The following is a 17,209-nucleotide window of genomic DNA, read 5'->3' on the forward strand; positions in this document are numbered from 1 at the left end:
TGGCATCAAACACAACCGTTGTACCGAAACTGAGCTGTGTCATTTAGCACAGGAACAAACGTTATTACTCTGCAAATGCACAAAGTGCACTGATGCAGTCATCGCAATATGAATACAGTAGGAGATGCACTTTCCAAACGAGAGTTAATTTATCAATCACTGGCTAAAAATTATCAAGATAAGATACTGCCTGACCCAAAAGACACAACGGAAGAGAGGTTTAGGGTTGTGACACTCTGGTGTTACCAGTTGGACTATTCCTGCAGTCAATGGATGGATTAAACTGCTCCAACAAGATTTAAATAGTTTTGAAATACTTTAAAACCGTTTTGTTAAGCACATTCAGATCAACACATTTTTTTTTCAGTTTAACTATTAGATATTTTTGAAAGGCCTTTGAATTTTTATAGGGCTGCAGCTTGAGTAGGAGGGGATATTTTAGGTTACAAAAACAACACATACACCTGAATTAAATCCATTTAAATGAGTATCCTAAATAAATATCCAAAAACGCCAACGCTTTTTGATGCTTTGTGTGTTTTATTATTACAAATTAGTCTATATAGAGGAAATTACATAAAGAGCTCTGAGCTTTTAACAAGAACAACAGTGACATCTGTGCTGTCGTGTTTCTCTAAGCAATCAATTCATGCCATTTCAAATGTGAGGAAACGATTTCTTGTACGCTACCGCAGAAATACACTTAACATCCTCTCACACCTTAGACAAACCGGGGGTTGGAAAAAATGTCTCTGTTACTACGCAGTAACTTGCCGTGAGCCAAATGTCAGAATAGCAAGCATGCTTTAAATAACATACATGCTGAACAATGCCCATTACCTCCTTGTTGTCTCTGGCATTATTCAGATCGGATTGTAGATCTGTTAAACTCAACTAACCCCCCCATCTCATTAAATAATTATATATACAAAAAAAGGAAAATAAAAAAGGACATATAGTTCCAAAGCATATTGCTTTTAAATTAGCTGCTTCTGCCTAACTTTTATATTCTTTAACGGGTTTGGTGAAGCAGTCATAACTGCACTTCGCAGGCTCTCGTCTTCAGTCGTCCAGTTCAAGACCAAAGTGTGCGTAGAGTTCTCGCGTGGTGGTCCCCCTCAGAGCAGCTGCAAGACACAAACACAGATTACAAGGTCAACTCGCTCTGCTCGGCATTTCAAACAATCCCCTGAACACTGACCAGACCAAGATCACAGCGTGGGACATCCACACCAGCGCTCAACATGGGGATAGACAAAAAAAACCCAACAACCACCGTGTTAAAATGTTACCGGCGCCACACTACGTTTTGCATTCTTGGCCATTTGAATATACATTTTCATTCTTTTTGACGAAAGAACGCAAATAATTGCTCTTTTAAGAACATCTGAACAAACCTTCAGCTTTAGCATTTCATAGTAGGTAAGTCCGTTGATCTAACGGAGTGTGAAGAAAGTATTGTAGGGGAGAGCTGCTTTGACTACTGGTTTATTATTTACCACTGTTAGAGATCAAATTGGGTGAACGAAAATGAAAAACAATAAAAAAAAAAAAAATTGTTAACACTATCTCATGATGACCATCCTACCACAAATAAAGAAAAAGCAGCTTTCTTAGCTCAGAGTAGTTCACATTTAGAGATCAATTAAGATACCATTCTATCTAAGCAGCCGGCACCACGTCTAACGCTGCAGGGTAAGAAAAGGAACATTTGACAACACAGAATGAATAAGCGATGCAGGTATAACAGAATTATCAGTGTTAAAGTAAGAGACTATTTGTTTGATACGACTGTTCTGCAGATTGATTTTAATGGCAGTAAATCTGAGACATTGTACATATGTTAGCATTAGCTTTTCAGGAATACAGCAGGCAGGGTCTTCAAACACACACAGAGGTCTCTTGTTCTTTCTGTACTCCATTGCTTTTCAATGCAAACAGCTAAATACTTTTGCCTGTTCCTAGAATTACTGTTGAGGGCTTCTACTATATGTTGAATAGGCATTTAACCTCTCCTCTCACCCAGCTTTTCCTTCCAGTGGAAAACTATTAAGTTCATTAAAGCCAAAAATAAACCCCAAACAAATTCATATCAAAGATCTTGTTTACATTAGTGTCCTGTCAAATTGATGGTTAACAGAACAGGTAAAAGCGTCCTCAAGGCAACATTTGAACAAATGTTTGCGAAGGTGACACCAGGGTTAATTAAAAAGCCAAAGATTAAACATCAACTTTTAAACTAAATCAAACACGCAGAAATGTAAGAAGAGATAAAACATGCTGGTATATAAACAGTTATGGCTTTTGTGATAATCTAGGTCTGTGAATAACTATGATTTGGATAGATGTATAGTTCCACCAGAAAAGACAATAACATTATTATGAATAAAAATAACACATACATAAACACTCACTCCATGGCCACATTATTAGGTACACCTTGCTGACATCAGGTTGGACCTTCTTTTACTTTTCTTTTTTAAAGAACTGCCCTTGTTCTTCATGGCGAGGTTGTTGGAAACCTTGTCGATATGGACAAGTTGGCATCACAGAGTTGCTGCAGATATTTCGGCTGCTTATTCCTGAAGTTAACCTCCCGTTCCCTCACATAGCAAAGGTGTGCTATTAAATTGAGATCTGGTGAGATCTTGAGGTCCCTGGATAAAGTAAGATCAATTTCATCTTCAAGAAGTCGGCGTGCGATGATCTGAACTTTGTGACTTGGTACAGTTTCCTGCTGAATGAAGCCGTCAGACGACTGGAACACTGTAGTCATAAAAGGATGGATACAGTGAGCTAAAAAACTCTGACTCAGAAAGAAAATATCTCCCACACCATTGTACAAGCAGCAGCAGCAGCAGCCTGAGCCCTCGACACAAGGCAGGACGCAACGGACCCATGCTTTTATGTTTTAGGTCAAATTATGACCCCAAAATCTGAATCTCACAGCTGAAGATGCAGCATTTATAGTTGCAACTCTGGTTAGTCAGTATGAATCAAAGCCACAGTTTTCTCTGATTAGCTGTCAAGATTGGACACAAGGTGTGGTTCTTCAGCTGGTGTTTCACATCTGCTTCAAGGTTCAGCGTCTTATCCGTTCACTGCCGGTATTTCAAGTGGTCACTTGAGCTGCTTTTGCCTTTCTATCACCTTGACCTACGGCAGTCCGCCTATTCGCCTCAGACATCAACAAGGCCTTTTCGTCCGTGTGACGGCTGGTCCCTGGACATTTTGTCTTCTTTGGTCCCTTCTCCGAGAAGTTGTTGTGAGTGAATATCCCAGTAGATCAGCAGTTTCTGAAACACTCAGACCAGCTTGAAACTAACAACCATACATCTTCATGCCAGTTCAGACGGACAGTTTGAAGCTCACAGACTCGTTTCCTCTTCTAACAATTTTAATCTCTGTGATTTAATTTAATGTGTAGATTCACAGCTGATACATACTAAGGAAAAAAATGTGAAGGACAGTTAGTCCTGCTTTTAAATTAGCCTCAAAGTGCAGAAAATGCCAGTGTATTAAGAAACATACATTAAAAATGGTTTGTTCAAATTATTTACGGTTTTTATCCTTACAGACAGACACAGAGAAACCCATAATTCATAACAAAAGGACGGTTGTCTTTAGAGGGTACAACAGGGCATCTCTTACCCCTCGCCCTGCCCACCAATCCCCTCCCTGTCCGTATAAGAACATACAGTACAACGGCACTCAGTGTCCAAGTGTAGACTCTTTGTATAAGTGTGCTTGTCTGAGACAAAGTGACGAGTAGAAAGAGAAAGAACAGGGGTGTGGGGTGAGAGAAGATAGTCCGTGTTTGTATTTGACTGCATGTGGACATGCGAGTGTATGAATATATCCATAGGCACAGACAGAGACGGTAATTGTCTGTCAATGTGTGTGTGATGTGAAAGGCTGTCATTGTGTCAGAGGGGAAATGCCACCTCCGTTCACTAAGAGGTCATTATCATCGCAACTCTTCACTGTACTTGGAATTTAAAGAGATAGGGAGCTTTTAACCCATAAAACAGATTTTGCAAGTTTTACTAAGCACCCAAACTGCAGAAGAAGTTAATGCGTGGGTTAACAAAAGGGAGTATAGAGTTTTTTCATGTTGGTGGCTGAGATACAAAGATATAAGAATGTGTAGAGGTGGGTGAAGTCAAGAGTCAAACTAACATGACCATGATTCACCATAACTTCCTAATATTGTGAAAGGCACAAGCATCACCCTTTTTACCCTGCCCACATGAGCATTTATACTTGGTGTGAATGTATTATTGTCCAACATTTGTTGTGGCCCTAACATTATACAACCATTTATGACATAAACAAATGAAAGATCACTCAATAAAAGACTTTGCTGTGCCTGCCACGAGAAAACAAATGTGCATCTCTGCTGCCCTCTAATGGCAACAAACATCCCTCTTAAAACTGTTCTGTATGAGTAGGCAATATTAAATGCTGACCGGCATTTTTTCAGACTTGCAGCTTCCTGTATCCCATTCTTTTTTTTTTTTTCTCCGAATGTGGACTTTATGGTTTGGTTAAATAGTAACACCATACAAGGAGTGAGGCAGGATAACAATCAGAAACTACATACAACCATTCTTGCTTCGAAGGCTGTTCAGAATCACCTGCTACAAAGATACTTCCCTGTCTCTAAAAATGAACGACAGTTATAAAAAAGGTTTTGGCTGTTTATATAATAATATCTGCCATTAAATCAGACATAACATTTTCTGATTTAGGCAGGTTAAAGCTATGGTTTGTAATCCTGTTCAGAAACACTTTTTGTTATATTGGGTGAAATGGTCCTTCCATCCTGAAAGTGGTTAATACATCATGTATTCGGAAAAAGGAGGTTAAAAAGTTAGATCTCTGTGAGAGGAGCAGGCAAAACTCTGAAACAGTTTTAACAAGTATGTTTCCATTGATCTGGATGGAAAGAACCAATCAGATGCCTTCATGTCTCGTCCTGTCCACGCCACCTTGTGTCCATTTAGTTCCAGTGGTATCACCTTGGCTCCATCCGAATACCCATAATTATAGCTTCTAGCAGTAAGACAGTAAGAACTCTATTGTGTGGAATGAACTACAAAGTGCGCAATCTCTTCTCTCCGGACATTTTCGTTGATTTCCATGAGGGGGCTGTGCTTATACGTCATGTCACGCATAGAATTGTGGAGGGTTTGTTAGCGCCAGTAAGGGACGTCGCAGGATTCCTAGGCAAAACTAGCCACAGGAGAGAGCGTACAGGCCACTTTTCTTACCTACTTCCTTACTGACTGCACTATTCAGACACCACTTATCGCGACCGCTAACGCACTTCTGCTTTGGCTAAAGAGTCCTTGGTCTATAAGGGCTAATTCGCATTGAGCCCTTATGTATTGTTTGTCCCACATGCCAATCATTCTGACTGTCAGGATGCAGCTTATTGGCTGCATGCTGAGCCTCTCTCCCTCTCTCTTGTTCCTGCGCAGCCTGATCAGTTTCACCTGGCAGGCTGCAATTAACCCACAACTGCTTCCACCTGTTCCCACCGCTTTATCAGACTCACCTCTTTCTGTTCCCGTCGCCGGTCCATAGCGTTCACTCCCGCTCAGTCCCTGCCAGTTTTTCTTGTCAGCTCCGTTCGTACCCGTCAGCCTGAAGACTCCGTTCACCTGGTCATGTTACAGTCAGCCCATAGACTTTCCGACAGTTTTGTTTCCTCCAGTATTCAGCTCAGACGTTCAGACCTCCACCGCTCGGCTCAGACGTTCAGACCTCCACCGCTCGGCTCAGACGTTCAGACCTCCACCGCTCGGCTCGGACGTTCAGCCCTCCACTGCACGGCTCGGACGTCCTGTGCTCCACTACTCGGCTCTGAGGTTCTGCTCGCCTCTGCTCAGCTCTGATGCTCTGCTCGCCACTGCTCGGCTCTGACGTTCTGCTCGCCTCTACTCGGCTCTGATGATCTGCTCGGCTCTGCTCGTCTCTGATGCTCTGCTCGGCTCCGATGCTCTGCTCGCCTCTGCTCGGCTCTGATGATCTGCTCGCCACTGCTCGACTCTGACGTTCTGCTCGCCTCTGCTCGGCTCTGATGATCTGCTCGCCACTGCTCGACTCTGACGTTCTGCTCGCCTCTGCTCGGCTCTGATGATCTGCTCGCCACTGCTCGACTCTGATGATCTGCTCGCCTCTGCTCGGCTCTGACGTTCTGCTCGCCACTGCTCTGCTCGGCTCTGATGCTCTGCGCTCCACGGCTCTGCTCAGATGTCCTGCTCTCCAGTGCTCGGCTCCAGAGTTCCTCCCGGTCAGTCTCTCCACACTCCTCCTGCCAGCCAGCTTCTACACCCTTCACCTCCGTCCGTTGAAAGACTCTGGTCTCATCCTCCATCTTCCAAACTATTCAATAAAACTCACTCATAAGAACTGACTCTGTGTGTGCGTACTGTGTCCGGGTTCATCCCAGAAAAATATATCATAACATTATGGACCGGCCAAGGGATGAACCCGAGCACGCACAGAGCCTGGTGTAGAAGCTGGTAGGATCTGCCTCGCCTCCGGTTCGTCTCGCCTGGGTCGCAAAGTTGCGACGCCACGCTTCCGTCTCGCCTCGCCTGGGTCGCCGTGCGGCGACGCCTTGCCTCTGTTTCGCCATGGTCGCTGGATTGCGACGTTACGCTTCTGGTTCGTCTGCCGAGGTCGCATCCGCGACGCCCCGCTTCTGACTCTGTTTCCTGGTTCGTTTTTTGCAAGTTCCGCCTCCTACGCTGCGCAGCCGTTAAAGACGGCGCTCCTCGTCGTCGCTGCCCAGCGTTAACTTTTGCTGCTGCCCAGCAGATTCAGACTTTGCTGCCCAGCGCCTTCTGGTTTTTGTTTGGAGTTATTTTTTGGTGTTGTGTTCTAGATCTGCTTTAGTTTCTAGTCTTTTTGTATATTTTTTATTGTTTTAGAAGATTTATTTCCGCCTTCTGTTCTTTGTTTTGGCTCAACTTTAGTTTTGCTTTACTTAGGATTTTTTGAGATTTATGTTGCTTTTGAGTATTGTGTTTTATTTTGTTGGTTTTGTCCGGGTTTTTGTGTCCCAGGTTTACTCTAGTCGTTCGGGTTTTTTTTTAGTAGTCTAGTTTTTGGTTTTCTTAGTCAGCTAGTTCGGGTTTTGTTCTCCGTCTTCTTGTTTTAGCCATAGCCCTGATTTAGTGTTCTAGGTTCGCCTTAGTCTTCTGAGTTTTGTTTTTGAGTTCCAGTTTTTTATTTTAGACTTCTTGCTTGCTTCTGTACAGATTTCTAGCTTTAGTTATCTAGTTTTTCATTAATTTAGTCGTACTTGCCCTCATCTCCCTGTTCTGTTTCGTTTCATAGTTTTGCTTTAGCTTTTGGTTCCTTTCCTAGTTTACCAGTCTTGTTTTGATTTTTCAGTTTGAGACCCTGTAGTTTCGTCAGCCCTGTAGTTTCGTTAGCTCTGTAGTCCCTGTCTTGACCCTGTAGTCCCTGTCTAGCCCCCGTAGTTTCAGTCTAGCCCCTGTAATTCCAGTCTAGCCTCTGTAGTTTCTGTCCTAGCCCTGTAGTTCTAGTCTTGTTCTGTATTTGTTTTTTTTTTTTTTTTTTTGTTTTTTTCTTTATTTTAGTTTTGTTTTGTCTTTATTTTTTCCCCCTTTAGTATTTAGGTGTCAGGGTTCCTGCGCCATCTGGGTTCCTGCGCTGTATGGGTTCCTGCGTTGGATGGAGTCCAGCGCTCTTAAAGGTCCCTGTGTTCTCTAGGTCCCTACGCTTTCTAGGTCCCTACACCCTTCTCCTGTTTTCGTTGTATGTTTTGCCCTGTTTAGGTTAGTTTAGTTCCCTTCCGTAGTTGTTTTGTTCTGTCTTGCCCTAGTGTCTCTGTGTTGTTCCCCTGTTTAGGCGCATGCAGGTCGCTGTCAGAGTCCTCCGGCGCACCCATGTCGCCGGCTGAGCCCTCTGGTGGGCCAGACTGTCGCTGCCCTGCGCATGCAGGTTGCCGCCAGAGCCCTCCGGCGCTCCTATGACGCCGGCTGAGCCCTCTGGTGTGCCAGCCTGTCGCCACCCAGTGCACGCAGGTCGCCGCCAGAGCCCTCCGGTGCTTAAGTCGCTGTCTGTGCCCTCTGGCGCGCCTGGCCTGTTGCTGCCTAGCTCACCCTCTTGTTGTTATTCCCTTGTTTAGGCGCTGCCAGAGCCCTCCGGCGCCCCTATGTCGCCGGCTGAGCCCTCTGGTGCGCCAACCTGTCGCTGCCCAGCGCACGCAGGTCGCCGCCAGAGCCCTCCAGTGCTTAAGTCGCTGTCTGTGCCCTCTGGCGCACTAGGCCTGTTGCTGCCTAGCTCACCCTCTAGTTCCCTGGTGTTTAGGTCTTGTTTTCCTGGCGTTTAGATTTAGTGTTCCCCGGCGTGTTAGGACGCCCTCAGATTCTCGGTTCCCCAGCGTGTTAGGACGCCCTCTGATTCTCGGTTTCCCGGCGTGTTAGGACGCCCTCTGATTCGTGGTTCCCCGGCATGTTAGGACGCCCTCTTTTCTCGGTTCCTCGGCGTGTTAGTACGCCCTCCGTTCTTGTTCCCTGGTGTTTTAGATATTCCTGTTTCCCTTGTGCCCCGGCGTTCCCTTTGCGCCCCGGCATTCTTCTTCCTGGCGCCCCGGCGTTCTCTTCCCCAAGCCCCGGTGTTTCCCTCACGCCCCGGCGGGTTTTCCCCTGGCGTTTCTGTACACCAGTCGTGTTCCAGCAGGAGTTGTTGAGCCTTGGTGTTTTCGTACGCCTGTTCTTCCCTCTGGCGTTGTCGTACGCTTGTTCTTCCCTCTGGCGTTGTCGTACGCTTGTTCTTCCCTCTGGCGTTGTCGTACGCTTGTTCTTCCCTCTGGCGTTGTCGTACGCCTGTTCTTCCCTCTGGCGTTGTCGTACGCCTGTTCTTCCCTCTGGCGTTGTCGTACGCTTATCCTTCCCTTTGGCGTTAAGTACGCCTGTTCCTTCCCTTTGGCGTTAAGTACGCCCGTTCCTTCCCTTTGGCGTTAAGTACGCCCGTTCCTTCCCCTTGGCGTTAAGTACGCCCGTTCCTTCCCTTTGGCGTTAAGTACGCCCGTTCCTTCCCTTTGGCGTTAAGTACGCCCGTACCTTCCCTTTGGCGTTAAGTACGCCCGTACCTTCCCTTTGGCGTTAAGTACGCCCGTTCCTTCCCTTTGGAGTTAAGTACGCTTGTTCCTTCCCTTTGGCGTTAAGTACGCCCGTTCCTTCCCTTTGGCGTTAAGTACGCCCGTTCCTTCCCTTTGGCGTTAAGTACGCCCGTTCTTTCCCCTTGGCGTTTTGTACGCCCGTTCCTTCCCCTTGGCGTTAAGTACGCCCGTTCCTTCCCTTTGGCGTTAAGTACGTCCGTTCCTTCCCTTTGGCGTTAAGTACGCCCGTTCCTTCCCTTTGGCGTTTAGTACGCCCGTTCTTTCCCCTTGGCGTTTTGTACGCCCGTTCTTTTCCTTTGGCGTTAAGTACGTCCGTTCTTCCCTCTTGGCGTTTTTGTACGCCTATATTTTCCCCTTGACGCTGTCATGCGTCCGTTTCGCCTCGGCGTTTCCCTCACGCCCCGGCGATCTCGCCCCTTGGGCCCCAGCGCTCCTCTCACGCTTCGGCGTTGTTTCTCCTTGGCGTTTCCACACGCCCGTTCCTTGCCCTTGGCGTTTCCATACGCCCGTTCCTTCCCCTTGGCGTTTCCATACGCCCGTTCCTTCCCTTTTGGCGTTTCCATACGCCCGATCTTTCCCTTTTTGGCGTTTCCATACGCCCGATCCTTCCCTTTTGGCGTTGTGTACGCCCGTTCTTTCCCTTTTGGCGCTGTGTTGCGCCCGTTCCTTCCCTTTGGCGCTGTGTTGCGCCCGTTCCTTCCCTTTGGCGCTGTGTTGCGCCCGTTCCTTCCCTTTGGCGCTGTGTTGCGCTCGCTCTTTCCCCAGCGCTGTCAAGCACTCGCTTTTTCCCCCGGCGCAGTCAAGCGTTCGTGCCTTTCCCTGATGTGCCGCCCCCTGATTGTGCTTTGGCACATCAGTGTTCTCTTGCTCCTTGGTTCCCCGTGTTCTCTGGCCCCTTTGGTTCCCCGTATTCTCTGGCCCCTTTTGTGTTTGCAGGCTCTTTGGTCCCTCAGTGTTCGGTTTCGACTCTTGCCCGCCTTCCTGGGCCCCCTCCACCCGCCCGGCGTGGGGATTCTGGGCCGTCCGGTGTCCGGCCTTGGGGGGGGGGGTACTGTCAGGATGCAGCTTATTGGCTGCATGCTGAGCCTCTCTCCCTCTCTCTTGTTCCTGCGCAGCCTGATCAGTTTCACCTGGCAGGCTGCAATTAACCCACAACTGCTTCCACCTGTTCCCACCGCTTTATCAGACTCACCTCTTTCTGTTCCCGTCGCCGGTCCATAGCGTTCACTCCCGCTCAGTCCCTGCCAGTTTTTCTTGTCAGCTCCGTTCGTACCCGTCAGCCTGAAGACTCCGTTCACCTGGTCATGTTACAGTCAGCCCATAGACTTTCCGACAGTTTTGTTTCCTCCAGTATTCAGCTCAGACGTTCAGACCTCCACCGCTCGGCTCAGACGTTCAGACCTCCACCGCTCGGCTCAGACGTTCAGACCTCCACCGCTCGGCTCGGACGTTCAGCCCTCCACTGCACGGCTCGGACGTCCTGTGCTCCACTACTCGGCTCTGAGGTTCTGCTCGCCTCTGCTCAGCTCTGATGCTCTGCTCGCCTCTGCTCGGCTCTGATGATCTGCTCGCCACTGCTCGACTCTGACGTTCTGCCTCGCCTCTGCTCGGCTCTGATGCTCTGCTCGGCTCTGCTCGTCTCTGACGTTCTGCTCGCCTCTACTCGGCTCTGATGATCTGCTCGGCTCTGCTCGTCTCTGATGCTCTGCTCGGCTCCGATGCTCTGCTCGCCTCTGCTCGGCTCTGATGATCTGCTCGCCACTGCTCGACTCTGACGTTCTGCTCGCCTCTGCTCGGCTCTGATGATCTGCTCGCCACTGCTCGACTCTGACGTTCTGCTCGCCTCTGCTCGGCTCTGATGATCTGCTCGCCACTGCTCGACTCTGATGATCTGCTCGCCTCTGCTCGGCTCTGACGTTCTGCTCGCCACTGCTCTGCTCGGCTCTGATGCTCTGCGCTCCACGGCTCTGCTCAGATGTCCTGCTCTCCAGTGCTCGGCTCCAGAGTTCCTCCCGGTCAGTCTCTCCACACTCCTCCTGCCAGCCAGCTTCTACACCCTTCACCTCCGTCCGTTGAAAGACTCTGGTCTCATCCTCCATCTTCCAAACTATTCAATAAAACTCACTCATAAGAACTGACTCTGTGTGTGCGTACTGTGTCCGGGTTCATCCCAGAAAAATATATCATAACACTGACACGCTCACTTAACACCAATCTTCCTTGTTAGTTTCTGCTTGCTGGCTGCACGATTCTAGTGTTTATTATCCGGTTAGCATTGGTGTTAGCCTTTCATTGTAGCTCCGCTGCTCTAACAGTATACTTGGAACATGGCTGAGAGTCGCAAGAAGCAAACAGAGTACAAGTTTATGAGAAGAAGAGGAAGGATTCAGTAGAACGAAATAAGAGCACAGTGGATTTGGGATTTTTTTTCCCCCATGCGATCCCCCTGAGGAGCCGAAGAGCAGGTAAGACGGTCTTGCACATGCGCAGTTAGTCAAAAAGGGACTTGGGCATTTCTTACTTACATTTCTAGAAAAATCGCAGACGCAACTTTTAAAGTTAGCAAAATAATATTTATTACTTGATTTTTTTTAATTTCCTTCCAACCTAGAAGTTTGTAGAGATTTATTTGGCTTTTGGTGAACATACTTGCGGTATGACTTGAGAAACAAGGGTTTCCAGTACCCTTTCGCAAGTCCCTCACAACAGTTACGTTGCAGTTTCCTGCAGAAAAACACCAACACGGGGCTGCACAGTGGTGCAGTTGGTAGGATTGTTTATTTGCAGCAAGAAGGTCTTGGGTTCAAATCCCTGCCTGGAGATTGCATGTTCTCCCAATGCAGGAGGAATGAGCCAAAACTATTTTAAAAGGCTTATGGAGGGACTGGACACATAAAAATGTTTTGACCCAAACCCTTCAGATTACTACATAATGTTACCAAACACTAAGGACTTCTGACACTTAACATTGCAAAACCTTTCTTGCTATTGTTCTAGCACTTAACAGATTAAAACAATTATTTAGTCTGATTTAATGTCAAGGCAGTGAAGAAAAAAGAAAGAAAAAAAATTGCATATTTTCATACAGTGTAGGTAAACATTTGATTTCACCTGTATAATTGATAATTATAAATTAGAGACTTCAGAATACCTTGGCCTCTGCCGTGTATTTTTTAACGTTCAAAAGAATGTCTCACCAATACGGCCCAGAAGAGTCTGTCCAATGTCTTTGATGTCATTGTATTCATGCAACTTATCAATATGCTGGTCTAGCTCTTCAACTCTATATCCCCTGCAAAACAAAACAAAACAAAACAAAAAAAAACATTGAATGTTGGTCTTAAACCAGAGCCGTTTGATTTGATTGTTTCTATGAATGCATAGAAATGCTAAATTATTACAAGTGCAGAAAAGAAGACCTGCATGGTCTTTAAATGATTAAGTCTTATATGGAAAACTATTAACTTCACGGTTACTAATATTTTACAAAACATCTCCACATGTCTCAGCAATGCCACAGAGGTTTGACCTCACATATTTAATATAGAAAAGCAAACACAGCTGTACTCACTGTTCCTCCAGCTGTGCTATCTCTGAATCCAGCTGCCTTTTCTTCCTCTGTAGTTCTGCCACCTCCTCTTCGGCACTCAATTTAGGACTTTCTGCTACTTGAAGCTGTGAGGTTCAAACACAAAAAACATAAAAACCCAATGTACACAGGACACAGGAAGCAAAAGCACAGTATTGTGTAAGTGTAAAAGAGAGAAAGCTACTTACAGGTGATTTGAAGTGGGAATTCACCTTCCTAAACTTTGACAATGGAGTTCTAGATTTTAAATAGGGTTGAAAAAAAAAGTAAATAACTGGACATGTTTCACGCAAAAACATTTAAATTAATTAGCAGCTGTGACTTATCTTCAGCCTGTTTAATTTAATACCACAGTACTAAACAGTGTATTTTACTCGCAACACGCAGGCATTTAGAAAACATGTTATTTTTATTTTGCTTGGTTAGAGCTACTTTGCAGCAAATCAGCAGCACAATTCCAATAAACCATGGACAAATTATATTTGCACAGGTTGATCCATTTAAAAGTTACGCAACGCCTACATGTAAATATTAAACATTAAAAAAAAAAAAGTTTAATTAGCCCCTTTTAAGACACCTAAGCCACTTGAGATTCCCTCCTCAAGTCTTTTCTCTCCCCGAGATGAAGCGTTAGCATCGTTAGCTGTTAGCTACCATCGGAGCTAAGCTAACTGTCAGTTACCTCTTTGATGCTTCTTGCTTTAGGTCGTCTTCCACCGGCGCTGTGGCACTATTTGCACTGTCAACACTCTGCTCTGTGCTCATTTTGTTGGAACTTCAACAGAAACACGTTCATTCGCGCTAATGTTCCGATACAACAACGCCGAGAAGAAGAAGAAGAGGTTTGAAGCTCGCGGCTAAAGCTAAAAACAGACTCATCGCGGTATTTGATTGGATATTGAAACAAGGAGGCGGGACTTGGAGACCAGAACTACACACGGAGCACTCACCAAGTTTATTGGATTTTTATTTTAATTGAAAAGTTGAAACTTTGAAAAATAAGCATAAAATAGTGACAATACACTCAAACTCCTACCAAAGTTAAAGCGCAATTTATTTAAAGAGCAGCACATGTTAAAGTAACTGAAGTTGACCAAAATACTTAGGCCTAAGCTATAATACTAATGCTAGTAGTCTACTATAAATGTATGGAAAGTGAAACAACTCAAATGATAATAACATAAAATTAACAGATACAAAATAATTTGTAAAAAATCAAGCCAAGTGCATTAACATGGGAAAAGTCCCCTTAAGAACTCTGGTAAGTGGCGGTGGCAAATATCCCATTGAAATCAAACAGAACGGAAGCCAAACAACAGATGTGAAGCATGGATTTACGTGTTTTTCCTTTTTGTATTATATTAGGAGAAAAAATTAATTTCATATAGATACAGCTCCTTCACATTTATTTTACCTGAAGTGTCTTTTTAGCTGTTGTAATATCACACGGTAACATTTTCTTTTACATTTTTTACTTTAATTTGAGCACAGTTATTTGGTGACAGTAAATATCCCACAAGTTTAAGTAACGTCTTTTAACAGAACCAACAGTGTCACATTTTTTGTTACCGCTAACAGTTCATATCAATATTTTTTGTCACTCATTTAAGAAAGTGCAACTCATATTATTAACCATAGCAGCCTTCAGGTTATCTGCTTTGTTGGGTCTGGTGTTTCTGATCTTTGTCTTGACAAAACTTCATTCTGAATGGGGTGCAGTTCATGTGAGTTTCCTGGCAAGTAACATCATCCTCATTGAACCAGCTTTTGGTACCTTGGGCAGTGTGGCCAGTGGCCAATCCTGATAGAAAATTAAATCAGCATCTCTATAAGGCTTGCAGAAGGAAGCATAAAGACTTCTTTCCCACGTGTCTTTCCCACGGCCAAAACTTAACAGATCAAAAACTTATCTAAAAGGAACAAATCATAAAAACCTAATAAAAATCAATACGGTTCACCTTGAACCTAAAAATAAAACAATTAAATGTGGTCTATTAAATATAAGGTCTCTCCCTCCAAAGACTTTGTTAGTTAACAAATTGATTTCTGATAAACAGATTGATTTGTTTTGTCTCACAGAAACCTGGCTACAAGAGGACTACGTTAGTATAAATGAGTCAACTCCCTCCAATTATTCAAATTTCCACATTCCCAGATCTGTGGGAAGAGGAGGAGGAGTGGGAACCATCTTTCAGTCTGATTAATTAATTAGTCCCAGGCCAATTAATAACTACAGTTGTTTTGAACATTTAACCCTCAGTTTCCCTCCTCCAAACTGCAAAGCAATAAAACCTCTTCTGTTTGTTGTTTTGTATCGTCCACTAGGCCCTTACACTCAGTTTTTGGATGAGTTGTCAGATTTCTTATCTGATTTGGTGTTAAATACTGATAAGGCTATTATAGTGGGTGATTTTAACATCCATGTTGACACAGAATGTGATAACCTTAGTGTAGCCTTTAAAACTATCCTAGATTCAATTGGTTTTGCTCAAAATGTGCATAAACCGATGCACTCTTGGCTCCATACTTTAGACCTTGTGCTGACATATGGCATTGATTGTGAAGAATTAACAGTATTTCCTCACAACCCTGTCCTATCTGATCATTTTTTAATAACATTTGAGTTTAATCTAACAGAGTTCTCCACCCCCAAAAGAGGGTTCCATTATAGTGGATCTTTATCGGATAATGCTGTATCAAAACTTAAAGAGTCTGTCCCCTTTTTAATATCCTCCATATTGCAGAAATGCCCTGTAGATGGCAGCAATGTTGTTTCTTCCAATTCACAAATAGATGTCTTTGTAAACGGTATGACTTCGTCATTGCGTTCTGCATTAGACAATGTAGCTCCCTTGAAAAAGAAGGTGATTATTCACAGGAAGCTGGCTCCTTGGTTTAATTCAGAGCTGCGTTCCTTGAAGCACAATGTTAGGAAATTGGAGAGAAAATGGCGCTCTACACACCAAGAGGAATCCTACCTAATCTGGAAGAACAGTCTATTGTTGTATAACAAGACTCTTCGCAGAGTTAGAGCAGCATATTTTTCATCATTAATTGAGGAGAATAAAAATAATCCTAGATTTCTCTTCAGTACAGTTGCCAAACTTACCCAGAGCCACAGCTCTGTTGATCCATCCATTCCCTTAGCTCTTAGCAGTAATGATTTTATGGGATTCTTCATAAATAAAATTGATTCCATTAAAAATAAAATAATTGGCATCCTCCCAAACATGATTACCTCGTCCTCAGTAAGTGAGGCAGCATTGGAGGAATCCTTAGAACCTGCGCAGTGTCTGAACTGTTTAAAAGCAGTAAAGCTTTCTGAGCTATCTAAACATTTTAGCTTCATCTAAACCTTCTACCTGTATGTTAGACCCAATCCCAACCAAGTTGTTTAAGGAGGTATTCCCTCTGATCAGTGGTCCTATTTTAGACATGATTAATCTATCCTTGGTAAATGGATATGTACCACAGGCTTTTAAAGTAGCTGTTATTAAACCTTTACTTAAGAAACCATCTCTTGATCAAGATGAGTTAGTAAATTACAGACCTATATCTAATCTTCTTTTCTTATCTAAAATTCTTGAGAAAGTAGTTGCTAATCAACTATGTGAACATTTACAAAGTAATGACCTACTTGAGGAGTTTCAGTCAGGCTTCAGAGCTCATCATAGCACTGAAACAGCTCTGGTGAAGGTCACCAATGATATTCTCATGGCCTCAGATAATGGACTTGTGTCTATACTTGTCCTGTTAGATCTCAGTGCTGCATTTGATACAGTTGATCACAATATTCTCCTACAAAGACTTGAGCATACTGTAGGGATTAAGGGAAAAGCATTAGGCTGGTTTAAATCTTATCTGTCGGACAGATTCCAGTTTGTTCATGTTAATAATAAATCTTCTTCAAACTCTAGGGTCACTTGTGGAGTACCACAGGGTTCAGTCCTTGGACCAATTCTATTTACTATATATATGCTTCCGATTGGCAAAATTATCAGACAGCATGGGATTAATTTCCACTGTTATGCTGATGACACTCAGCTATATTTATCCATAAATCCTGATGAATCCAATCAGTTACTTCGACTGCAGTCATGTCTTGATGACATCAAAAGCTGGATGACTTTAAATTTCCTGCATTTAAATTCTGACAAGACAGAAGTTGTAATCTTTGGGCCAGAGTCTTCAAAAAATAAAGTTCTTAATCAATCACTTAATCTGGATGGCATTAACTTGGCCTCTGGTAATAAAGTTAAAAATCTTGGTGTTGTTTTCAACCAAGACATGTCATTTAAATCCCATATTAAACAGATTTCCAGAGTTTCCTTTTTTCACCTCCGGAATATCGCCAAAATTAGAAACATTCTGTCCAGGAGTGATGCTGAAAAACTAGTCCATGCATTTGTTACTTCAAGGCTGGACTATTGTAATTCTTTACTATCAGGAAGTCCACA

The 17,209-nt window shown here is 44.2% G+C and overlaps 1 protein-coding gene across 3 annotated transcripts; it reads right to left on the reverse strand.

The window, feature by feature from the left end:
- Positions 1-519: 519 nt before the first annotated feature.
- On the reverse strand, positions 520-13,630 carry swi5 (SWI5 homologous recombination repair protein). Of its 3 annotated transcripts, none has more exons than XR_004931472.1 (6): positions 13,435-13,630; positions 12,941-12,995; positions 12,735-12,838; positions 12,361-12,455; positions 1,202-2,766; positions 520-1,127 (listed from the first exon to the last, which is right to left on the reverse strand). XR_004931472.1 is itself a non-coding variant. In XM_036139799.1 (5 exons), exons 1-5 carry the CDS (start codon positions 13,515-13,517, stop codon positions 1,063-1,065), a joined length of 402 nt encoding a protein of 133 aa, XP_035995692.1. In that variant the 5' UTR covers positions 13,518-13,624; the 3' UTR covers positions 520-1,062. The 3 variants fall into 3 exon arrangements, 1 of the variants encoding a protein (XP_035995692.1); XR_004931473.1 differs by having other exon boundaries at positions 12,941-12,989; positions 13,435-13,629; XM_036139799.1 differs by lacking the exon at positions 1,202-2,766 and having other exon boundaries at positions 13,435-13,624.
- Between the last annotated feature and the right edge of the window lie 3,579 nt (positions 13,631-17,209).

The sequence above is a fragment of the Fundulus heteroclitus genome, chromosome 8 (genome assembly GCF_011125445.2).
Source record: "Fundulus heteroclitus isolate FHET01 chromosome 8, MU-UCD_Fhet_4.1, whole genome shotgun sequence".
NCBI classification, from domain to species: Eukaryota; Metazoa; Chordata; class Actinopteri; order Cyprinodontiformes; family Fundulidae; genus Fundulus; species Fundulus heteroclitus.

Bases quoted from the DNA above. Each gene is read 5' to 3' on its own strand.
- swi5 (XM_036139799.1), bottom strand. From the start codon at position 13,517: ATGAGCACAGAGCAGAGTGTTGACAGTGCAAATAGTGCCACAGCGCCG. The intron at 12,839-12,940 runs GTAAGTAGCTTT...TGAACCTCACAG, and splicing joins ATTCCCACTTCAAATCACCT to CTTCAAGTAGCAGAAAGTCC. The intron at 12,456-12,734 runs GTGAGTACAGCT...TTTGTTTTGCAG, and splicing joins ATAGCACAGCTGGAGGAACA to GGGATATAGAGTTGAAGAGC.